General features: G+C 49.5%; 2 protein-coding genes across 9 annotated transcripts in view; both read right to left on the minus strand.

The window, feature by feature from the left end:
- HNRNPUL1 (heterogeneous nuclear ribonucleoprotein U like 1) overlaps positions 1-17,687 on the minus strand; it is a 47,133-nt gene extending 29,446 nt beyond the window's left edge. The window contains exons 1-6 of one of the 6 annotated variants that reach the window (XM_007996892.3): positions 17,588-17,687; positions 11,829-11,951; positions 6,715-6,868; positions 4,776-4,849; positions 2,877-3,016; positions 98-197 (exon numbers count right to left, since the gene is read on the minus strand). In XM_007996892.3, the coding sequence (XP_007995083.1) occupies positions 98-197; positions 2,877-3,016; positions 4,776-4,849; positions 6,715-6,868; positions 11,829-11,946 (586 nt within the window). In that variant the 5' untranslated portion in view covers positions 11,947-11,951; positions 17,588-17,687. Of the gene's footprint in view, positions 1-97; positions 198-2,876; positions 3,017-4,775; positions 4,850-6,714; positions 6,869-11,828; positions 11,952-15,067; positions 15,177-15,390; positions 15,834-17,587 lie in introns of those variants that run through there. The other 5 variants (XM_007996888.3, XM_007996889.3, XM_073016427.1 and 2 more) reach the window with 5 other exon arrangements.
- Positions 17,688-18,388: 701 nt separating this feature from the next.
- Positions 18,389-21,263, minus strand: part of AXL (AXL receptor tyrosine kinase) — a 42,449-nt gene continuing 39,574 nt past the window's right edge. For 2 of the 3 annotated variants that reach the window (XM_007996887.3, XM_007996886.3), the window contains one exon: positions 18,389-20,595. In XM_007996887.3, the coding sequence (XP_007995078.2) occupies positions 20,244-20,595 (352 nt within the window). In that variant the 3' untranslated portion in view covers positions 18,389-20,243. The remainder of the gene's footprint in view (positions 20,596-21,263) is intronic. The other variant, XM_007996884.3, reaches the window with a different exon arrangement.

Raw genomic sequence — 21,263 nt, forward strand, 5'->3', positions numbered from 1 at the left:
AAGTCTGACACCAGAAAGGGAAGCTTAGGAGGCTTGAGAATCCAAGGGTAGGGACAGTCACTCTCTTCTCTGGACTGCATAGCTGACCCCTCCTTACCTAGCTGGGTGCTGCAGGAGTCCAGGGACCAGCCGATACGGACCACATGGGGGTCAGGCTCTGTAGACGGAAGGTGCTTCACAGAGATTTCCTCATTGATCTAAGGAAAGAGGACAAAAGGGCTCAGGGTTGCTTCTCTGGAGGCTGTAGGTTATGAGGCAATATAGGAAGGAAGCACATCAGGCATTAAAAGAAAGTAATGGCTTTTCTTGCTGGAGAAGCAGCATTTAAGCAGCTCTGAAGAGCCTACTGAACAGAAGCCAGGGCCTCCAAGGGGATCAGCAGAGTACAGGGCCACAGAGACAGGCATTTCAAAATATAGTTATCTTTTAGTGTAAGAGACTCGTAACATCTGATAGAAAGATAAACTGGTACAGTGTCTTTAGAGGGCAATCTAGAAGTCTGTCAAAACTGTATGGTGACTCACACCTGTAATCCCAACACTTTGGGAGGCCAAGGCAGGAGGATGGCTTGAGGCCAAGAGTTAGGAACCAGCCTGGCCAACATAGCAAGACCCCATCTATGCAACAACAACAAAACCCCGTAAATGCACATGCTCTATAACTCAGTATCCTACAGAAATGCTAATATGTGTACAAATATGTCTATGTATATGTGAATATATTTGTGTATGCAACATTCTGTGCAGCATTGGATGTGTGTGTGTGTGTGTGTGTATATTTTAACATTAGAAAAAATATCAATAAGGCACCAATTATGGTATATCCATGCCACAAAATATGATGCAACAGTTAAAAAGAGTGAAGCAGGCCAGGCATGGTGGCTCACGTCTGTAATCCCAGCACGTTGGGAGGCTGAGGTGGGTGAACACCGGAGGTCAGGAGTTCGAGGCCAGCCTGGCCAACATGGCAAAACCCTGTCTTTACTAAAAATACAAAAAATTAGCCATGCGTGGTGTCGTGCACCTGTAATCCCAGCTACTCGGGAGGCTGAGGCAGGAGAATCACTTGAACCCGGGAGGCAGAGGTTGCAGTGAGCAGAGATTGTGTCACTGTATTCTAGCCTGGATAACAAGTGAAACTCCATCTAAATAAATAAATAAATAAGGGAGCAAAGCAGTACGTTGGGCTAATGTACTGCCATTGAAAAAATGTCCAAGATACAGTATTAAGTTAAAAAAAAAAAAAAAAAAAAAAAAAAAAAGCCTTCTGACTTAATTTCGTATTAAGAGACTACTAGACTGCCGAATATCCGTATCTACCTGTGGCCTCACTGGCTTTTCAGATACACATTTCAACATCTTTGAAATCAGGATCCATCTCAAAATAAATGTGACGAGAAAGCACTGTGTAGGCTGGGTGCGGTGGCTCACGCCTGTAATCCCAGCACTTTGGGAGGCCGAGGCGGGCAGATCACCTGAGGTCGGGAGTTCAAGCCCAGCCTGACCAACATGGAGAAACTCCATCTCTACTAAAAATACAAAAATTAGCTGGGCATGGTGGCACATGCCTGTAATCCCAGCTACTGGGGAGGCTGAGGCAGGAGAACTGCTTCAAACCGGGAGGCAGAGGTTGCAGTGAGCCAAGATCATGCCACTGCACTCCAGCCTGGGAAACAAGAGTGAAACTCCATCTCAAAAAAAAAAAAAAAAAAAAAAGAAAACAAAACACTGTGTAGTTTATTTAGTTGGCAGTGTTTCTCTATGAGAGGGACATAAAATAATGTGCAACTTACATCAGTGATGTCATAGTCAATAAAATATAACCCTCTGTGTTTCAGCTTCTACCTCTAAAAACGGGCTAACAGTACCTGTTTTCAGACGGTACTGTGAGGATTAATGGAGATAATCCATGTAAAGAGCCTGGTGCTGTATCTTGTGCATGCAAAGAGCTCTATAGTATTAGCTATCATCTGTAAGTATGGATACACAAATAGATAAGAAATTGTTAACACAGAAGTTCCCTCCAGGGAGTAGGATGGAGACTGAGAGGACATGAGAATAACCTGGGCTTTTTTTTGTTTTTAGACAGTCTCACTCTGTCGCCCAGGCTGGAGTGCAGCAGCATGATCTCGGCTCACTGCAACCTCCACCTCTTGGGTTCAAGCAATTCTCTGCCTCAGCCTCCCGAATAGCTAGGATTGCAGGTGCCCACCACCACGCCCGGCTAATTTTTTATATTTTTAGTAGAGACGGGGTTTCACCATCTTGGCCAGGTTGGTATTGAACTCCTGACCTCGTGATTCACCTGCCTCAGCCTCCCAAAGCGCTGGGATTACAGGCGTAAGCCACCGCACCCGGCGAGAATAACCTGTTTTATCCTGTACTCTTCTGTGCTGTCTAAACTTTTGTTAAACATGAGCATGTATTATTTTCATAAACATAACTTAACATGGAACTGTGCAGAGATGACAGCAGATGCTGGCCTAAGCTGGCAGTTCTTTGCCCTGTTTTCCCTCTGGCCTCCCTTTACTAAGTGACACCTGAGTCTATTCTTTCTAGATCACTTTTCTTCCAAACAACATATTTTCTCAGTTCTACAAACATGTCATCACTACACTGGTTGACTATACAATACCTGGGTCAAGTCTCACCAAGGAAATATCTGCTTGATGAAGCAATGTATGGTTGGCCTGCTTTTCTGATATGATATTTAGCAATGATGTAGTTCTCTTGAGTTCATCACAGTTTTGTCTGCTTGGACACAGTATTGCATGATCCAGTCTCTTTTCCAGCTGTAGCTCTGACCAAGGTGGCTGGTGTCAGGATATTACAACGGATGGACCTCTCTGACCTTCCCCTTCTCTTGTTCCTACTCACCTTCATCTCGAAGCACACACGGCCCCTTCTGACCCCATAGCTGGCACGGGCTCCTGACCACAGGTAGGCAAAGCCCTCAATTGTGAGCGGATAGCCACTACTCCGATCTCGGGCCACTTTGAAGTGGAGGTCGCAGTTATCTGTGAAGGAAAAAGCCCAGTTGGTTCATGTTTTGTTTTGTTTTGTTTTGTTGAGACGGAGTTTTGCTCTTTTTGCCCAGGCTGGAATGCAATGATGTGATCTTGGCTCACCCCAACCTCTGCCTCCCAGGTTCAAGCGATTCTCTTGCCTCAGCCTCCTGCGTAGCTGGGATTACAGGCATGTACCACCACACCTGACTAATCTTGTATTTTTTAGTAAAGACAGGGTTTCTCCATGTTGGCCAGGCTGGTCTCGAATTCCTGACCTCAGGTGATCTGCCCGCCTCGGCCTCCCAAAATGCTGGGATTACAGGCGTGAGCCACCATGCCCGACCTGGTTGATGTTTTAAAAGTCCTAAGAAACAGGCAGAGGGAAGTTCCCCAAGTGCTGACCAGGAGTACACAAGTGAACACATCTTGGGGGCTTAAGCCATCCTCCCACCGCAGCCTCCTGAGTAGCTGGGACTACAGGGATATGCCACCATGCCCGGGTGATTTTTATATTTTTCGTAGACAGGGTTTCACCATGTTGCCCAGACTCAAACTAGATTTTAGAATACAAAAAGGTTGATCACCACCACCATATATTCCCACCACCCTCTGTGCTAATTCTATCAAGTTGGGAACCAGACTTCTGTTTCCAACAGCTATACAGGGATCTGACCCTGCTCCACACCTGCCACCCAGGAACCAATGCCCAGGTGCCCCATAGGCTCCTAATTCCTCTCATAGGCCTAGGATTTTCCTACTGTTGCTCTTACCCTTCTCAATATTCAAGCAGCCAGTCATGCCTCCAAGAAAGCCTTTCCCGACCATCCCTCCCACAAGGCGCTCTCCTTTCCCTGAAGGCTGACCACTGTGGTCGGTACATTTGCATTTCATCAGACGCTGCCTCATGAACCACTGCCCCCCAACACTTTTTAAACAATGTTTACCTCTACTCTGGGTAGATTTTGTCTTTGAGAGCTTGCGATATTAGAGACTGTATATATCTTTCTCTCTTACAAAAGCATGTAGCCAGTGCTTTATAAACATAAGCTTCTGTAGAAATAGATGAATAAATTGCTGCTTATCTTCTGCTCTGTTGAGAAGTGCAGTGTTCTCAGACCTGACTGGGCTTCTGGGTGCATATAAAAATTTAGATTCATAGGCTCTTCATTAGACTCTGACTAGGAGGTCTGAGGAAAAGGACCTTTATAAGAAATCCTCCAAATGCTCAGATGCACAGTGAAGGTGAAAGCCACTTATCCAGTGGAAAGAAAGCTGAACTGGAGGACAGCAGGGTGGGCTAGGTTTGTGCCTCAGAAGACACAGGGGCATTGGTTTCACCAGGAACGTGAGCAGCTGATGGAAACGGGAACTGGTTGTCAAAGAGTTAAGTTTCCCCAGCAGCACTCAGATTCCCTTCCTGATTAGATGACAACCTCTGTGTGTACAGGGCAGTTCAGGGTTTTCCAAATTGCTCCTGTATCCACTGAGGAGTCTCCCTGAAAGTCCTCTGAGGTTATTACGGCAGAATTACTCCTTCCTGAAGGGAAGCTCAGAGAAGTAGAATGACTTGCCCAGGGTCCCACTGCTAGAGTTGGGAGTAGGTCTTCTGCCTCCAAACCAGGACTCTTGCTCCAGAGCTAAGCTGTGTGTCACATGTGGACTAACAATGTCTTTGGACGATGCCAGGCAGGGATTCTGGTGAAGGTCAAGACACAATTTCCCCACACTGACTGTAAGGCAGAATTAGATGGGCACTCCAAAGACTTACAGGTGTCAATAGCAACAAGGGTATCATCAAAGTCATCTTCATCCTCTTCAGCAGGAGGCTGAGGAGAGCGGCCCCTGTATTAGAAACGGGGGTTAAGTCACACAAGAACAATACATGAGCACAAAGGAAAGAAAATGAATGTTCTGCTATAATCTACAAGTGGCCTCCAGACTGCTTCCTGAATCTCCATTTCTTCCCACAGAAGTGGGCAAAAGAACTCTAGAACCATACATCCTTGCAATGAGAGCAATGACCATCAACTCCTAGGGTGGAGACAGGGATTGGAGAGGGCGTACTCTGCTGAAGGGGGCATCAGAATCATTTAGGGAACTTTTTTGCTCTTTACACCCTAAGATTCTAATCTATACCCTCTGCATGTTGACAACCACTTCCACACTGATCTCTGTTACTGTTTGGAGGCTGTGGTATCTCAAAAGGGTGCTGTCCAGGAAGGGGCATGTGCAAGAGCCTAGATAAATCCCAATAATTACTATCTATCCATGTACCAGGCTTCTTAAAATCCTACATCTGAGAGAATTTGAGATGACCCATTTTTTTCAGTGTCCTAAATTATAAATGATATTCATTTTCCTACCAAAACACTAAAAAAGGGACTTAACACTGTTGGTTTCTGCTGTACAGGAATGAGGAAGAAGGGTAGAAAGGTAGAGTCTAACTAACACTCAGGGTCCTGCCTGGACAGTCTGGGTGGTCGCAGTGCACTGCATGCACAGATGGGGAGCCCATGCCCATTTGGCTGCTGACTCTCCCAGCAGCAGGCTTCCCTCTGGTGGAGGGCCCCTCTGGCCTCGCCAGGCCAGGGCTAACACAGATGAGTCTCTTTCCTGAAGAGCAGCTCAGAGAAGCAGAATGACTTGCCCAGGGTCCCACTCATGAAGGAGACTCATGAGACTCATCTCATGAGTCTGTGCTCATCACATGTTAAGTCCATTCTACGAAACTTTCCCTGCCAGCCCAGGATCAGAGCGAGTGTTCTTCCTCTGCTCTCCATCAGCAAGTAGCTTCTAGGCCTCTGCTCTGTGGCAAGCAGTGGAAGAACACCATATGAGGTGGGCTCCATGTCCTAACTTAAGTCATAGCCTGGGAGATCCAGGCCCTGTCTCAGAGAGTAACAAGCTAGTTAGAAGGTGGACTCTGCCAGATAGGAAATGGAATGTGTCAGATGACTAATCCAGGTGAGTACAGTGGCCATTGCTAGTTTTCATAATTGCAAAAGGCTTCAGATAGGAGCTGAAGGAAGGAAGGAAGGAAGGAAGGAAGGAAGGAAGGAAGGAGGGAAGGAAAGGACTTGGTCTGGGGGGAAAGGAAGGAAGGGCTTGTTAGGGAAGAGAAATGACCAAAGCAGAGGCTGCTGCCTCTTCTGAGCTCCTGAAACTCACCTGCATCCTGACTACTCACCTCAGAGGTTGTGGCTTACTTATGTATGTGTCTGAGTCCCCATACTGGAACAACAGAAGGCAAAACTCACTGCCCATCTTTATGTCGCTAGTGTCCAGCCCAAGAGTGGGCACTTCGTGACAGCACTGTGAGAGCTGACTGAACGAGTGGATGAATGGGAAGAGGATGTGTGTTTGGGAGTAGTGTTAGGAAACAGATCTTTCTTTCATTACAGATATCAAGCAGCTGACTGCAGGGGCAATAAGGCAAAGGACAGAAGAGGCAGGCTGGCATCTCACACATGAAAAGTCTAAGATATTTACAAGTTACCCTGCAGGTAAGAAGGGAGGAACTGGGGGAAGGACCAAAAGTTTAGGAAAGTTGAATCTGGTAGTAAGCACAGGAAGAAACAGAAAGAGTGTGAAAGCAGAGGGAATCTCTACTCAGCCCCTCTAGATTAGTGCAAATGTCCCCAGCAAGCACGAGGCTATGGATATAGAGACCTACCAGAGCAAGGGTGACTGCTGCCTCATACACCCACCTCCTATCCTCTCGGTGCTCAAAGTACCCCCGTCCCCGGTTTTCTTCATAAGGCCTCTTTCGACTCTGGAATTGCTGCCTGTCTGGCTTGAGTTGAGAAGCTTCAGGCGGGAGGAAGCTGGTGGGTGCTCCTTGCTTCATCTCTGTCTTCATTTCTATTGTCAGGACAAATTCAGACGGTCAAGACACTTGCAAGCTCCCCAGCTATCACTTTCCTGGTCCCTTTTCCCTTGGGAGATGTGAGCAGGATCCTCACTACAGTGATGAAGGGCTGGGCACAGGCAGCTTGCTGAGTTCAATAGAAGCCTGCTGAGCCAACCAAGAAGGCCGTACTGGAGAACAGGGCTAGGATCTGAGATGTCATGACCCTACATTCTCCAATTTCTCCTCCAGAAGAACCTCTCACCTCAGTTCTTACAAAGCTTCTTCAGTCTGGCAAGGGAGGGGGAGAGGATGAATTCAACAGGGTATTGTGGTCCTGCAGCTAACTCTACGGGCTTTAGTTGCCCTACCCACAGAGGCCAGAATCACTCCGGTTAAGCCATCCCATAGGTGCAATAACCTCTTTAAGTCATACCACTAACAGAAAGTCAGGATGGGATACCATGCTGTGGACCATGGGTAAGTCCTAGTCTCAGGCAGACTCCAGGAATCAGTGCTGAACCAAGAGCAAACTATAGATGTAGGCTAGCTTAATTTCTCCCACAGCGTGAATCCCTGATGCCGAGGCTCATTCACATCTACTCATTTCTGCATTCAACCCCAGACCATTTTGGATCATTCCCCAGCTTTGGCATGTGGATCACAACACTCGGAAAAGGCTCCTGGTTCTCTAGGGCTGGGATGGTGCTCAGCCATCCTGAAGAGAGCCTCCCTGGTTCCCAGCAATAGGTTGGGCTCACACAGGGCTCCTGATGAATGTCTGTGGATAACGGCACAGAAAATATTCTCCTGGGGCTGAATGATCCTACAAGTCTCACAGAGCCTGACACAAATCTGCAGTTTAACCTACATTCATTAAAGTTCTGAGCCACCCACAAGAAATGTCTGGGGATTTAACTTTGTGGATGAACCAGAATGGCATTAGACAAAATCAACCAGATACACTAAGAAAAGGCACTGGGGGGCCACAACACAGTAAGAGCAGCACAAAACTGGGGGTCAGCCCGGGCTCCATCAGTTCTTAATAGTGGGACCCTGCTTTCCAAATAGTAAGGCACAAATGATAAGGAATGCTGCTTATTTACCAAAAGGACTAGCCTGGGAGCAAGTTTCCTAGGTTCTAGCCCCAGCTCTGCCATCGGACAAGCCAACTCCTCAATCTATAAAATGGGGAGGAGAGGCCAGGCGTGGTGGCTCACACCTGTAATCCCAGCACTCTGGAAGGCCGAGGTGGGCGGATCATGAGGTCAGGAGACCGAGACCATCCTGGCCAACATGGTGAAACCCCATGTCTACTAAAAACACACAAAAATTTAGCTGGGCGTGGTGGCATGCCTGTAGTCCCAACTACTTGGGAAGCTGAGGCAGGAGAATCGCTTGAACTTGGGAGGCAGAGCTTGCAGTGAGCCAAGATTGTGCCACTGCACTCTAGACTGGGCAACAGAGCAAGACTCTGTCTCAACAAAAAAAAAAAAAAAAAAGGAAGGAGAGAGTTGGCAACACGGGGAACTTTGTTCTATAAAAATATATACTTAACATGCTTGGGAAATTCTAAGTTTAAACAATACAACACAAGGTTTTTTGTCTATTTTTTTTTTTTTTTTTGAGACGGAGTCTCGCTGTGTCTCCCAGGCTGGAGTGCAGTGGCGTGATCTCGGCTCACTGCAAGCTCCGCCTCCCGGGTTCACGCCATTCTCCCGCCTCAGCCTCCCAAGTAGCTGGGACTACAGGCGCCCGCCACCACACCCGGCTAGTTTTTTGTATTTTTAGTAGAGACGGGGTTTCACCATGTTAGCCAGGATAGTCTCGATCTCCTGACCTCGTGATCCACCCGCCTCAGCCTCCCAAAGTGCTGGGATTACAGGATTCAGCCACCGCGCCTGGCCTATTTTTTATTAAAAAAATATTTTCAGCAACACCAGCCCAAGACGATACAAGGTTTTTAAATTTAATTTAAAAAAAATTTTTTTTGGAGACAGAGGCTTACTGTTGCCCAGGCTGGAATGCAGTGGTGCCATCATGGCTCATTGGAGCCTCAACTTCCTAGCTCAAGCCATACTCCCACCTCAGCGTCAAGAGTAGCTGGGTCTTGGCTGGGCTCAGTGACTCATGCCTGTAATCCCAGCACTTTGGGAGGCCGAGGTGGGCAGATCACCTGAGGTCAGGAGTTTGAGACCAACCTGGCCAACGTGGTGAAACCCCATCTCTACTAAAAATACAAAACTTAGCCAGGCGTGGTGGCAGGCGCCTGAAATCTCAGCTACTCAGGAGGCTGAGGCAGGAGAATCGCTTGAATCTGAGAGGCAGAGGTTGCAGTGAGCCGAGATCGCGCCATTGCACTCCAGCTTGGGGAACAAGAGTGAGACTTTGTCTCAAAAACAAACAAACAACAAAAAAGAGTAGCTGGGACTATAGGAATATGCAACCATGCTCAACCACGCTCAGGTAATATTTTTATTTTTTAAAGAGACAGGGTTATGTTGCCCAGGCTCATCTTGAACTCCTGTACTCAAGCAATCTTCCCAAAGTGTTGGGATTACAGGCATGTAACAGCCATCACACTCGGTCTGTTTTTATTTTTGAGGCAAAGTCTTCCTGTTGCCCAGGCTGGACTGCAGTGCACAATCATAGTTTACTGCAGCCTCGAACTCCTGAGCTCAAGTGATCCTCCTGACTCAGTCTTCTGAGTAGCTGGGACTACATGCATATCACCGTGCTCAGTCAAATTTTAATTTTTTCTAAGACAACAGGGGTCTCACTATGTTGCCCAGGCTAGTCTTGGATTCCTAGGCTCAAGTGATCCTCCTCCCTTGGCCTCCTAAAGTGCTAGGATTACAAGCACGAGCCACTACGCCCTGACCTACTTTTTAGTTTTTTTTTCCTTTGAGACAGGGTCGTCTTGCACTGTCACCCAGGCTGGAGTGTAGTGGTGCAATCATAGCTTACTGCACCCTCAAACTCCTGGGCTCAAGTGATCCTCCTACCTCTGTCTCCTGAGTAGCTTTAACTATAGGTGCGTGCATGTACGCAGTCATAGCCACGCCTGGCTAATTTTTAAATTTTTTGTAGAGAAGGGGTCTCACTATGTTGCCCAGTCTGGTCTGGAACTCCCGGTCTCAAATGATCCTACTACCTTGGCCTCCCAAAGTGTTGGAATTATAGGTGTGAGCCAGCGCACCTGGCTTGAGGCCTGACACACAGCTGTTTTTTTTTTAATTCAGGACTTCTCAGAGCCTTTAATGTTCTAACGAGCATAGTGAATTTCCAAGAGATGATATAGCACATGCTGCATTTTCCAGACACATTTGGCTAAGGAACCCTTTTCTGAGAATCCCCTAATAATATCCCCTGGAACAATAATCTTCAGAACATGAGAAATACCAGATTAGACTTAGAAGGCTCTTTCTGGCTCCCCCATTCTAGGATCCTAAATAAGATTCAAACATTAGTCTAGGGGGTCTCAACTCTCCAGGGTCCTGATACTAACATCTTTTTTTTTTTTTTTTTTTTTTTTTTTTTTTGAGATAGAGTTTCACTCTTGTTGCCCAGACTGAGTGCAATGGCGTGAACTTGGCTCACTGCAACCTCTGCCTCCCGGGTTCAAGTGATTCTCCTACCTTAGTCTCCCAAGTAGCTGGGTTTACAGGTGCCTGCCACCACACCTGGCTAATTTTTGTATTTTTTTTTTGGAGACAGAGTCTCACTCTGTTGCCCAGGCTGGAGTGCAGTGGCACAATCTCTGCTCACCACAAGCTCCACCTCCTGGGTTCATGCCATTCTCCTGCCTCAGCCTCCCGAGTAGCTGGGACTACAGGCGGCCGCCACCACGCCCGGCTAATTTTTTGTATTTTTAGTAGAGACGGGGTTTCACTGTGTTAGCCAGGATGGTCTCCATCTCCTGACCTCGTGATCCGCCCACCTCGGCCTCCCAAAGTGCTGGGATTACCGGCGTGAGCCACGACGCCGGGCCTAATTTTTGTATTTTTAGTAGAGACGGGTTTCACTATATTGGCCAGGCTGGTCTTGAACTCCGAACCTTAGGTGATCCGCCCACCTCGGCCTCCCAAAGTGCAGGGATTAGAGGAGTGAGCCACCCCACCAGGCTGATACTAACATCACTTTTTTTTTTTTTTTTTTTTTTTGAGACAGAGTCTCGCTCTGTCGCCCAGGCTGGAGTGCAGTGGCCGGATCTTGGCTCACTGCAAGCTCCGCCTCCTGGGTTCACACCATTCTCCTGCCTCAGCTTCCCAAGTAGCTGGGACTACAGGTGCCCGCCACCTCGCCCAGCTAGTTTTTTGCATTTTTTAGTAGAGATGGGGTTTCACTGGGTTAGCCAGCCAGGATGGTCTTGATCTCCCGACCTCATGATCCGCCCGTCTCGGCTTCCCAAAGTGCTAGGATTACAGGCTTGAGCCACCACGCCTGGCCTTTTTTTTTTTTTTTTTGAGACAAAGTCCTGCTCTGTCACCCAGGCTGGAGTGCAGTGGCCGGATCTTAGCTCACTGCAAGCTCTGCCTCCCGGGCTCCCGCCTTTCTCCTGCTTCAGCCTCCCAAGTAGCTGGGACCACAGGCGCCCACCACCACGCCTGGCAAATTTTATTTTTTGTATTTTTCAGTAGAGACGGGGTTTCACCATGTTAGCCAGGATGGTCTTGATCTCCTGACCTCGTGATCCGCCCGTCTCGGCCTCCCAAAGTGCTGGGATTACAGGCTTGAGCCACCGACTAACATCACTTTTATACAGATACCGTGGAACCTCCCCTCTCCCAACACTTGGAAGTAGGACTGAGATCTTTCCTTTAAACAATTCTTGCCAGAGTGACAAAGTCTGGATGAATTCCCCAATAAAAAAGATGCATAGTTTCTCTGGGAAGACACACTCTAAGCAGAGGGTAAAGGCTCCACGTAGATTCTGTTTCCATCCAAAGAGATGAACCATGTGTATTTTCCTACCTGGGCGATAGACCTGCTGCTGCTCCATTTCCAGTGGTCTCCTCTCGTAGCCGGACTCGTTTTCTTGTTTGATGACTTGGGTATCGTAGAATTGGTTCTGCCTGGTAATATTGTCCATGGCATCTTAAAACAAAATAAAAAATGGCCAATTAGAGGGGCGGTTCACGGAGAACCCTGGACCAAAGGGTCCAGAAGGCATCTGCGGGCCCAGGAGCTCAACTTAAGAGTGGTAAGAATAACAATATTAACTATTCATGGAGTGCATACTATACTCCAGAGCCTGGGATACAGCTGAAGACAAACTTGCCCCACTGAAGCCTTCAGTTTAGGGAGACAGACAAATCTTAAAACAAATACATGCAAAAATTTAATATGATTGTGTTGAAGGCTACAAAGTAGTACCAGGAGCTAAGAAAGGGACCTGGAAAATAACAGATAAGCCTTGACTCAAAGGATACATAGGTGATGACTCAGTGATGAGAATGGAGAATGTTACTGGGGTTGGGATAACACATGTGAAAGCTCAGAGGTGGAACTAAAACCAGAAATTCCCTCAAGAACCTTGCAGCCCAACCCAGAGAGAATTTTAGAAAGCTAGGATGGGCAGCATACAGGCTCTCCTCCCCAGGGGCTAGCTCTCAGTCAGGGCCCCAAGGGCCCTACTATTGGCTATGCCAGGAGCCATGGGACAGAACCAAAGGGAAGGAGAGACTATTCTGCCACTTGCTAACTGACTGCATATCTTCTCAGAGGATAAATACATCTGGGCACAAACCAGGTGCAGCCCAAAAGGAGGAAAGTCACAGGTCACGTGGTTTGCTACAGGTCTGTTGACCAAAGTTGAAGGAGGGCTTAAGGAAGGCATGAAGGGGGCTCAAAGGACTTAGTTGTAGCAAGTAACGGAGAGAGGAAGAAACAGCATTATCTCCTTAATTGGAACACAGGGCCCTTTCAAACTATTCTGCTGCTTCCAGGCTCCAAGCGCAGTACTCCGCTTCCCACAAAGCCTCTTTTCCTGAGCATCTCTCCTGTGGCCACAGAGGCAGCCTCTCCTGGAGAGGCTATGATTCTAGGGTCCTTCTCCACTCCCTAAAACATCCCTCTTCTAACAAAAGGCAGGCCCAGTGCTAAGCCCCTCACACATGCGATTTCATTCGTAACACCCCCGGGGGCTAAAGCGAACACACTATTTGTTGATTAACCCCATTTTACACGTAAGGAAACCAGGCTCACAGAGGCGAAGTGACTTGCCAATATCTTTAAGCCAGATTTGAAACCAAGTCTGTCTGAGTCTAGAATCTACGCTCCAAAGCACCTAATTCGCTTTCCTCTCAGAGACGACTCTCTGGTCAGACCACCAGGTAACTACTACCCCACTACCCTTTCTTGCTAGGCATTCCTGCCACGGTCCCTCCTGCTCTAGACACACACACAGGCCCACTCCTTTCTTCACAAGTCTCTGCAATGGGAAGTTCTCTTTCCAGCACCTGGATCCTAGATAATCTCTAGGCCATTGCCTATCCCAAATCCACACTCGAGTTATCTCCCTCCGGGAAACTCTATCTCTTATGAACAAGTATCCAATGCCAATCCCAAATCTTGTCTCCTCTGTTACCTCATTTCTGTCCTCATTCCCTTAGCCCCAAGTCCCATGGTGCCCTCTTTTCAGAAAAACTCCACAAACTCTTACGCCAGAATCCCTTCTACTTACTCCTTAACCTTTCCAGTTCCCCCATTTCCCAGTTCTACTAGAAACCTGCCCTGAGGCCTGGTGCAGTGATTCACGTCTGTAATCCCAGCACTTCAGGAGGCTGAGGTGAGCAGATCACTTGAACCCAGGAGTTTAAGACCAGCCTGGGCAACATAGCGAGACCCCATCTGTATTTTTAAAAAAGAGAAAGAAAGCAAGCTCCTTTTCCTTTTTTGAGACAAAGTTTCACTCTTGTTGCCCAGGCTGGAGTGTAATGGCATAATCTCGGCTGACCACAACCTCCCCCTCCCAGGTTCAAGCGATTCTTCTGCCTCAGCCTCCCAAGTAGCTGGGACTACAGGCGCCCACCACCACGCCCGGCTAATATTTGTATTTTTAGTAGAGACGGGTGATGGGGTTTCACTATGTTGGCCAGGCTGGTCTTGAACTCCTGACCTTGTGATCCGCTCGCCTCGGCCTCCCAAAGTGCTGGGATTACAGGCGTGAGCCACTGCACCCGGCCCGAAAGTTGCTTTTTTCTAACTGAAGATTCACTCCGTCCTATACCAGGGTTTCCTCTCCTGAGACAACCGCAGATCTACCCGAACCCATTCCCAGAGTCACACCTCCTGGCTGATGCAGAGTTCTGGGCTTCCCGCTGAAGGCCCCCACTCCCTGGGTACACAAATAACTGCTTCTGGGAACCGACCATATCTCTTGGAGACGCTCAGGTCCAGAAACATTCCCCCCACTCCACTCTGAGGCCTCCAGTGAAGTCAACAGGTTTTCTTTCTCTTTGCTCCCTACAGCCTCCCTCCTCCCCATATTCGCTAAGCCAGATACATACTCCTTCTGTGCTGGACACAGGATCCTCTGTCTCCCGCCACATATTTCATCCACTTGGAATGCTACCAACTCATCTGCCCCCATCCCACCCGCAGCTACCCCGGTCTCCAAAAAGCCCACAGTTAGCTCTAGACCATTCAGCAGCAGCCTCAGAGTTATTTGTCCTCAGTCTTCTTAGCTCTAGACCCCCAGATCCTTTGTCGAGGGAAAAATCCTCTCCCCCGCTAGCCTCTGGACACCAGGGCTCCCTATACCTCTTCTAGAAGCCAACCAGAAAGTCCCCAGATCTCCCAGCACCAAATGTCCAGGCTGTGCCTGCTTCAAGGGTGGCCTTCCAGCCCTGGAAGAGAGATGGGGGTGCCCCCTCGTTCAATCTCCCGCAGCCCCTAAATGCTCACCAGCCAAACTCCAAAGCACTGAGTCCATTAGACCCTCCCCAGCTACAGACACCAGCGCCCCCACCTCACCCACCCACCCCCGAAGCAAATAGGAGAACTCCCAGGATCGCATCCAGCGGCATACTCCAGGATTCTGCTTCCTTAAAACTCTCGCAGCCCCGCACACCTGGACATTCTTTCCCCACCCTGGAAACACGGCTCCCCACCCCCCAGCCCACACGCTGGGCTGGCAAGGCCGCCAAGCCCAAGGAGCTCCGAACCCCAGGATCCCCATTTTCGAGACCCTCCCAACCCAAATGGAAAACCTCTTGTTCTTCCGACTCTCTTCGGCTCCAGAAACCAGTTTCCGGTCTCCGATCCCTACGGTAAGGAATCCTCCCCGCCACCCCCGTCCCTCACCTCCGAAACCCAGAGGCCCCTCCCCCAGTGTCCCCCCTGCACCGAGCGTCTGGATCCACCCTCCGGTCGTGCCGGGGCCCTTGTCCCCAGATCCTTTTCGGCGGCGGGTAGCGGGATCCCCCGATCCTCAGGTCGTCTCCCCGACCTCAGGCGCTGGACTCCCGCGTCCCACAGCCCTTTCCTCGGCCCAGGCTCCGGGCTCCCCGGCCCCCGCCCCGCGCACTCTCACAATGTCCGTCCGGCCCCGAGTAGCCGCCGGGCTCCGCGTGCGGCTGCAGCCCGGGCGGCGGTGGCTGCGCGGTCCCCTCCAGCTCGGAGCCCCCCTCGGTCTCGACCTCCTCGTTGATGTGCCCGGGTCGCCCCGGTTCGTCGTCGGCCTCGAGCTCCCGCTCGTCGTCAGGCTCCTCGGCCTCCAACGCCGCCTGCAGCCGCTCAGCAAGCTCGGCCTTGAGGCCTCGAGTGTCCAGGCCGCGGCGCTGCAGCTCCTCGCGAAGTTCGTTCACCTTCAGACGGCGCACATCCATGGCCCGGGCCCCCGGGGTGGCCCCCGAGCCCGGCCCGGCCTCCCAGGGCTCTGTCCCCCTTAAACCTTTCCTGTCAGGAGGCGAAGGGGGAAAGGGGGGGGGCCCACTCCAATGGCGGCGGCGGCTCAAAATGGCCGCCGCCACCGCCTCCCCCTTCACCCGTGCCTCGTCCGATGTAATACGAGTGCCAATTGGTCAGTGCATGGGGCAACGGGCGCGGGCCCGGAAACCTAGCCAATCAGAGTGCGGTTTTCAAAACAACGGCAACGAGAAGGCCTAGGAGCTACCGGGTAGGAAGCGTTGGCCTACGTCGAAGCCGAGGCCGGAGCGGAGGGCGGGAAAAGGCAGGAGGCGGAGCGTGCGCTGATTGGGTAACTCTCGCGCGCCGGCTGCAGTAAACCCCAATGAAAATAAGGGAGTAACGCTTTGGACCAATCAGCGGTGAGATCTCAGAATGAGCGTCCGACGGCCTTTCCTGCGTAGTCCTTTCATCAAACTAAGTGTCTCTGTAACACACATTCCGATTGGTGTACATCTCCCGCCCCTTGAGGAGTCCGAGCGGTAAAAACACTAGAACCAATCAAATGGAGGGTCGTCAGAAACCCCTCCTTCCTGTTGCCTTTAAGAAACCGGAAAGAGATGAATTCACCAGGGGCCCGCCCCTTGCCGTTAGGGCGGTTTCAAAACAATCTGTCCACCAATCGCAGTTATTGTCTTAGCTCACTAAAGCTTAGAGATGGCTCGTTTTAGGAAAAGTGCCCCAGATTGGCCGTGCTTCAGAGGACTGCCTCACAAATTTCGCTGTAGGAGGAGATATTCGAAATAGATATTAAGTGTATATACAGTTCGTAATCTGGAAGGAACCCAGTTGCCTTTAGTAAAAGCAAAATTTTGAGTTTAGAGAGTCCCGAAGGTTTGGCTATAGAGACTAGACTAACAACGGGAGGCTAGCTGTAAAGGACACGGCCTCCCCTTCCCTTGGGTAGTCCGCGGCGGCCTTGCTCTATGGTCGGTGCCTGACGTGGAACGGGCGCTCTGCACGCGACCATAGAGCCTTCCCCTTACGAAAGACTTCCAGAAGTTCACCGACCGCCCTCTGCAATCCTCTAATCGGCTGTTCCCGTAAATCGGGCTGTCTGGCGTCTGTATTGACAAGCTCAAACCCACGGATCCGTCATTAACCTTCGCGCTCATGAATACAAAAGCCACAGAGCTTCCCTGTGTCTAATGCTGCACCACCTGTCGCCTCTAACTCAGAAAACAAAACTCGAGTAAGACGCAATCGGGATACATGATGCAGACGCCCACTGCCTCCTGAGCCACACGTTAAGCCCGCAGAAGCCACACACCATTTCTACTTAGACAAAGGCACACCCCGCAGACGTAAACAAACAGGCGTGCGTCAGATCAGACGCATCCAGTTCTTTTTTTTGTTTTTTTTTTCTGGGACGGAGTCTTGCTCTTGTTGCCCAGGCTGGAGTGCAGGGCCTCGATCTCAGCTCACCGCAACCTCCGCCTCCCGTGTTCAAGCGATTCTCCTGCCTCAGCCTTCCGAGTGGCTGGGATTACAGGTCCCCGCCACCGCGCCCGGCTAATTTTTGTATTTTTAGTAGAGAGGGGTTTCACCATGTCGGCCAGACTGGTCTCGAACTCCTGACCTCAAGTGATCCGCCCGCCTCGGCCTCCCAAAGTGCTGGGATTACAGGCGTGAGCTACCCTGCCCGGCCCCAATTCTGATCTGCTTTGGGTAAGGTACCGAGCTGCAGTGTAGAGCTGCCCACTAAGGTCCGCAGAGGCAGGCGGCATCGAATGATAAAGATAATACAGGATAGTTGCACTACAAGCGAACACTACAGCAACCCAGACACACAGCACCCACTCAGCAGCGGGACAGACACTCACGTGGGCCCAGAGGTTCCAGTCCAGACACCCCGCCCCTCGCCCACGTCCGACTTCCTCTCTCTCTCCTCCCAGCTTCCCACAATGATTTGTTCTAAAAAAGTTTGTGGCCCGGATTGAACTGTCCCCGGTTCTCAGGAGTCGCCACTGGAGGGCGTCCGGGCGCTGCCAAGGGTTTCGCCATTTGCTGCCGGCCACACCCGCGAACGCCTGCTCGCGAGTGCATGCCAGACACGGTGGGTTGGTCTTGGCTGGAGGCCCCTTGTGGGTCCGTGATGGTCGAAGGTGTTCTGTGCCTGTGTTTCTATGTCAGTCTGAACGTTCGGGGCTGGGAGTACCTGTTGTAATCCCACGTCTCTTGAGTATTTGTGTCACTTGACTCTGGGTCTGTGTCTCTTCCTATTCGTGGCAGGTATCTGCCTGAGCATGTTTGTAAATATGTTTGTGTCTGTGTAATTCTGTGTGTCTGTGTTACTCTATGCATCTGAATTTCAGTCTTTGTATTTGTGACCAGGTCCTCCCGGGTGTGTCCATTAATTCATGTGTCTGTTACTTTGCCTGGGGACAGGTGTGTGTATGTCTGTGATGCTGGATCCGTATGCCAGTTCCTCACTGGGCGTTTCTGAGAGCCTACGTCTCTTTGCTTGTGTGTCTTTTTGTCTATCTGTATGTTCATCTCAACCCTCTTTAGTGAGGAGAGAATTCCAAGACCCCACCAAGCCTTCTTTTTTCTGATGGGGGAAAGTGAATTGCCAGGGAATGGGGCCACATCACAGCTAAAAGGAGACAAGAGGAGACAGAAGCTCATTGATATACAAAGTTTTATGTGACCTGAGCCCCTCTGAAGGCACCAGAGTCCACACTGTATACTCAGAAGATGAGGGATTGGCTCAGGGGGGCAACATAACCCGGAAGGTGGGAGATCATCCATCCCCTGCGGGAAAGGAGGCATCCCTAATGCATTGCACAGGCTTGAAGGGGGCACACCCCCACAAGAGGGGAGGAGGAAGCAATGATGGCTAAAAAGGAGAGGGGCATCCCAAAGAATACTACAGTATAGGGTTAGAACCTTGGAATTGCACTTAATAGTCTAGACCTGTGGACCTTTAGACTCTTAGAAACTTAGAACATTTGAGCCTTAGAACTACAGTGCTTAGAACTATAAGATTTTAGAAATGTGGATTCTTGGATGCTTAACCATGGTCCTAGAGAGGCAGAATGCAGCAAAGAACCTAAAGGTGTCCAACATTAGAAATGATTAGAACTTGGTGTCTAGTTAGTCACAACTGAGTGTGAGAGTCTTATAACTTAGATACTTAGGATCCAGAATCTTGGACCAATGGAATCTAAAGTGCCTTGAAACAGAACAAACCATTAGAATCTTATTTAATCGTCTAGAATCTTGGAGCATCTGATCTAGAATCTTAGACACAGAGAATCTAAGATCTTAGAGTAAGTCTGAGAATATCACATCTTAGAACATTGGACCTTAGAAACTCCATCTTTAGACTCTTAAAACTTTTGAATTACAGATTCTAGAGCTTTTGACCCTTAGGATGTAAGATCTTATACAAGAGAATCTGTTATCATAAAGCCTCAGAAACTATAATTGATCATCATTAGAATCTTAGAACTTGAGAAGATAAAATTTTGAAGGCTTATGGTCTAGAGTCTTACAGCCAGAGTATCTAGACTCTCAGAGCCTTAAAACATCATATTTTAGAACACTAGGCCTTAGAACCTCCATGTCTAGAATTAAAGAATCTTTAGAATCTAGAATCTTACATTCTAAGGACTCTGAACCCTAGAAAAATAAAAATCTAGAATCATAGAGCCTTAGATCCTAAAATCAGAATCTTAGAGCTTTAAAACCTAAAACCTTGAGGCCTTATCAAAAATATTAGAACCAGAAAATCTAAAACCACAGAATCTCAAAGCCTTAGAATAGTAGGTCTTAAGGTTGAGTGCAGTGGCTCATGCCTATAATCCCAGCACTTTGGGAGGCCGAGGTGGGTGGATCACTTGAGGTCAGGAGTTTTAGACCAGCCTGGCCAGCATGGTGAAACCCTGTCTCTACTAAAAATACAAAAATGAGCCAGGTGTGGTGGCGGGTGCCTGTAATCCTGGCTACTTGGGAGGCTGAGGCAGGAAAATCATTTGAACTTGGTAGGTGGAGTTTGCAGTGAGGCAAGATTGCACCACTGCACTCCAGCCTGGGCGACAGAGCGAGACTCTATCTCAAAAAAAAAGAAAAAGAAAAAAATAGTAGGCCTTAAAACCTTAGCATTTTAATGGAATTAGAGACTTTGGAATTTCAGGTCCTTAGAACCAAAGACTCATAGCATCTTTGAAACCTAGAACCTTTGAATCTAGACTCTTTAAACCTTAGACTCTAGAGTCTTGGAATGTTAATACCTGGGAGGACTTCACATATTGCAATCCAACCCCTTCCTTTTACAGATGGTGATGCTACTGCTTTCAAGGTGATGCTACTGTACAGAGAAGGGGAGGGACCTGTCTGGGATGGAGGTGGGATAGGTAGGAAGATAGGGCTTCAGGTAGGGATAAGGCCTGGGGTGGGAAAGTGGGGAGGTGGAGTTTCCCCCAGTGGCAGTGCCTAGCTTGGATCCTGAGAGGGAGTCGCAGGTGGAGGGTTGTCTCAGGCGCCATCCTCCTGCCCTGGGGCTGCTGGGGAACCCCTATCAGCAGGCTGAGCGGGGCTAGGGGCTGTGGAAGGGCAGAGGACATAGCGTCCAGCAGGATGGACCTCAGCCGAAGTGAGGCAGCTACAGGAATCCTTAGGGTCTGGCTGGGTTGGGGGGTCAGCTCCTCCAGCAGCTCCAGGAGGTTCAGGATAACCTCCACCCTCATCCATGTTGACATAGAGGATTTCGTCAGGCTCCTGGGCAGGAGGCAAGGCCTTCAGTGTGTTCTCCAAATCTTCCCGCAGCTCTGTAAAACTTGGCCGGTCCTGGGGATTTAGCTCCCAGCACCGTGACATCAAGGCATACCTAGGGCAGCAAAACGAGGGTTGGGAGATTGAGCAGGGACTCAGAAGGGGGGCATTCTGGGAGCCTGGGGACATTTTAGGACACTCAGGGGACTGGGGGCATTTTAGGGGACTGGAGGGAGCCTCAGCAGTTTGAAGCCATCTCTGGGGATTTGGGAATTCCCAAGAGTTTCTGAGTTGGGTCCTGGGAGTCTCAGGAGCTGGGAAGGGTCTTGGGAAACCTGTCTGGGTATGGAGTAGTATTCTGATGAGGGTTTGCTAGAACAGACTTTCCCAGCTCCCCAGAGCAGACTTGCATCAAAGCCTGGCTATGCCTCTTACAAGCTGTGCTGGTTTAAAATAGATCCATACATTCTTTGACCCTCCTCCCCGCAAAAGATGGAGAATAAATCGTCTCCTCTTGAGCATGGGCAGGACTTAGTGACTTGCTTCTGATTTGGCAGAAGCAATGGCTTGTGTGACTTCTGAGACTAGGTCATAAAAGGCGTGCAGCTTCCTCACACTTTGTCTTGCCGTGTTGTGAGTAAGATCAAGCAGTGCCACAAAGGGGTCCACCTGGCAAGGAACTGAAGCCTCCTGCCACAGCCATGTGAGTAAGCCACCTTGAAAGCAATCTTCCAGTCCTAAGCTTCAGATGACTGCAGCCCCCAATGATATCTTTGTAACTTC

This window comes from Chlorocebus sabaeus, chromosome 6 (genome assembly GCF_047675955.1).
Source record: "Chlorocebus sabaeus isolate Y175 chromosome 6, mChlSab1.0.hap1, whole genome shotgun sequence".
Lineage (NCBI taxonomy): Eukaryota > Metazoa > Chordata > Mammalia > Primates > Cercopithecidae > Chlorocebus > Chlorocebus sabaeus.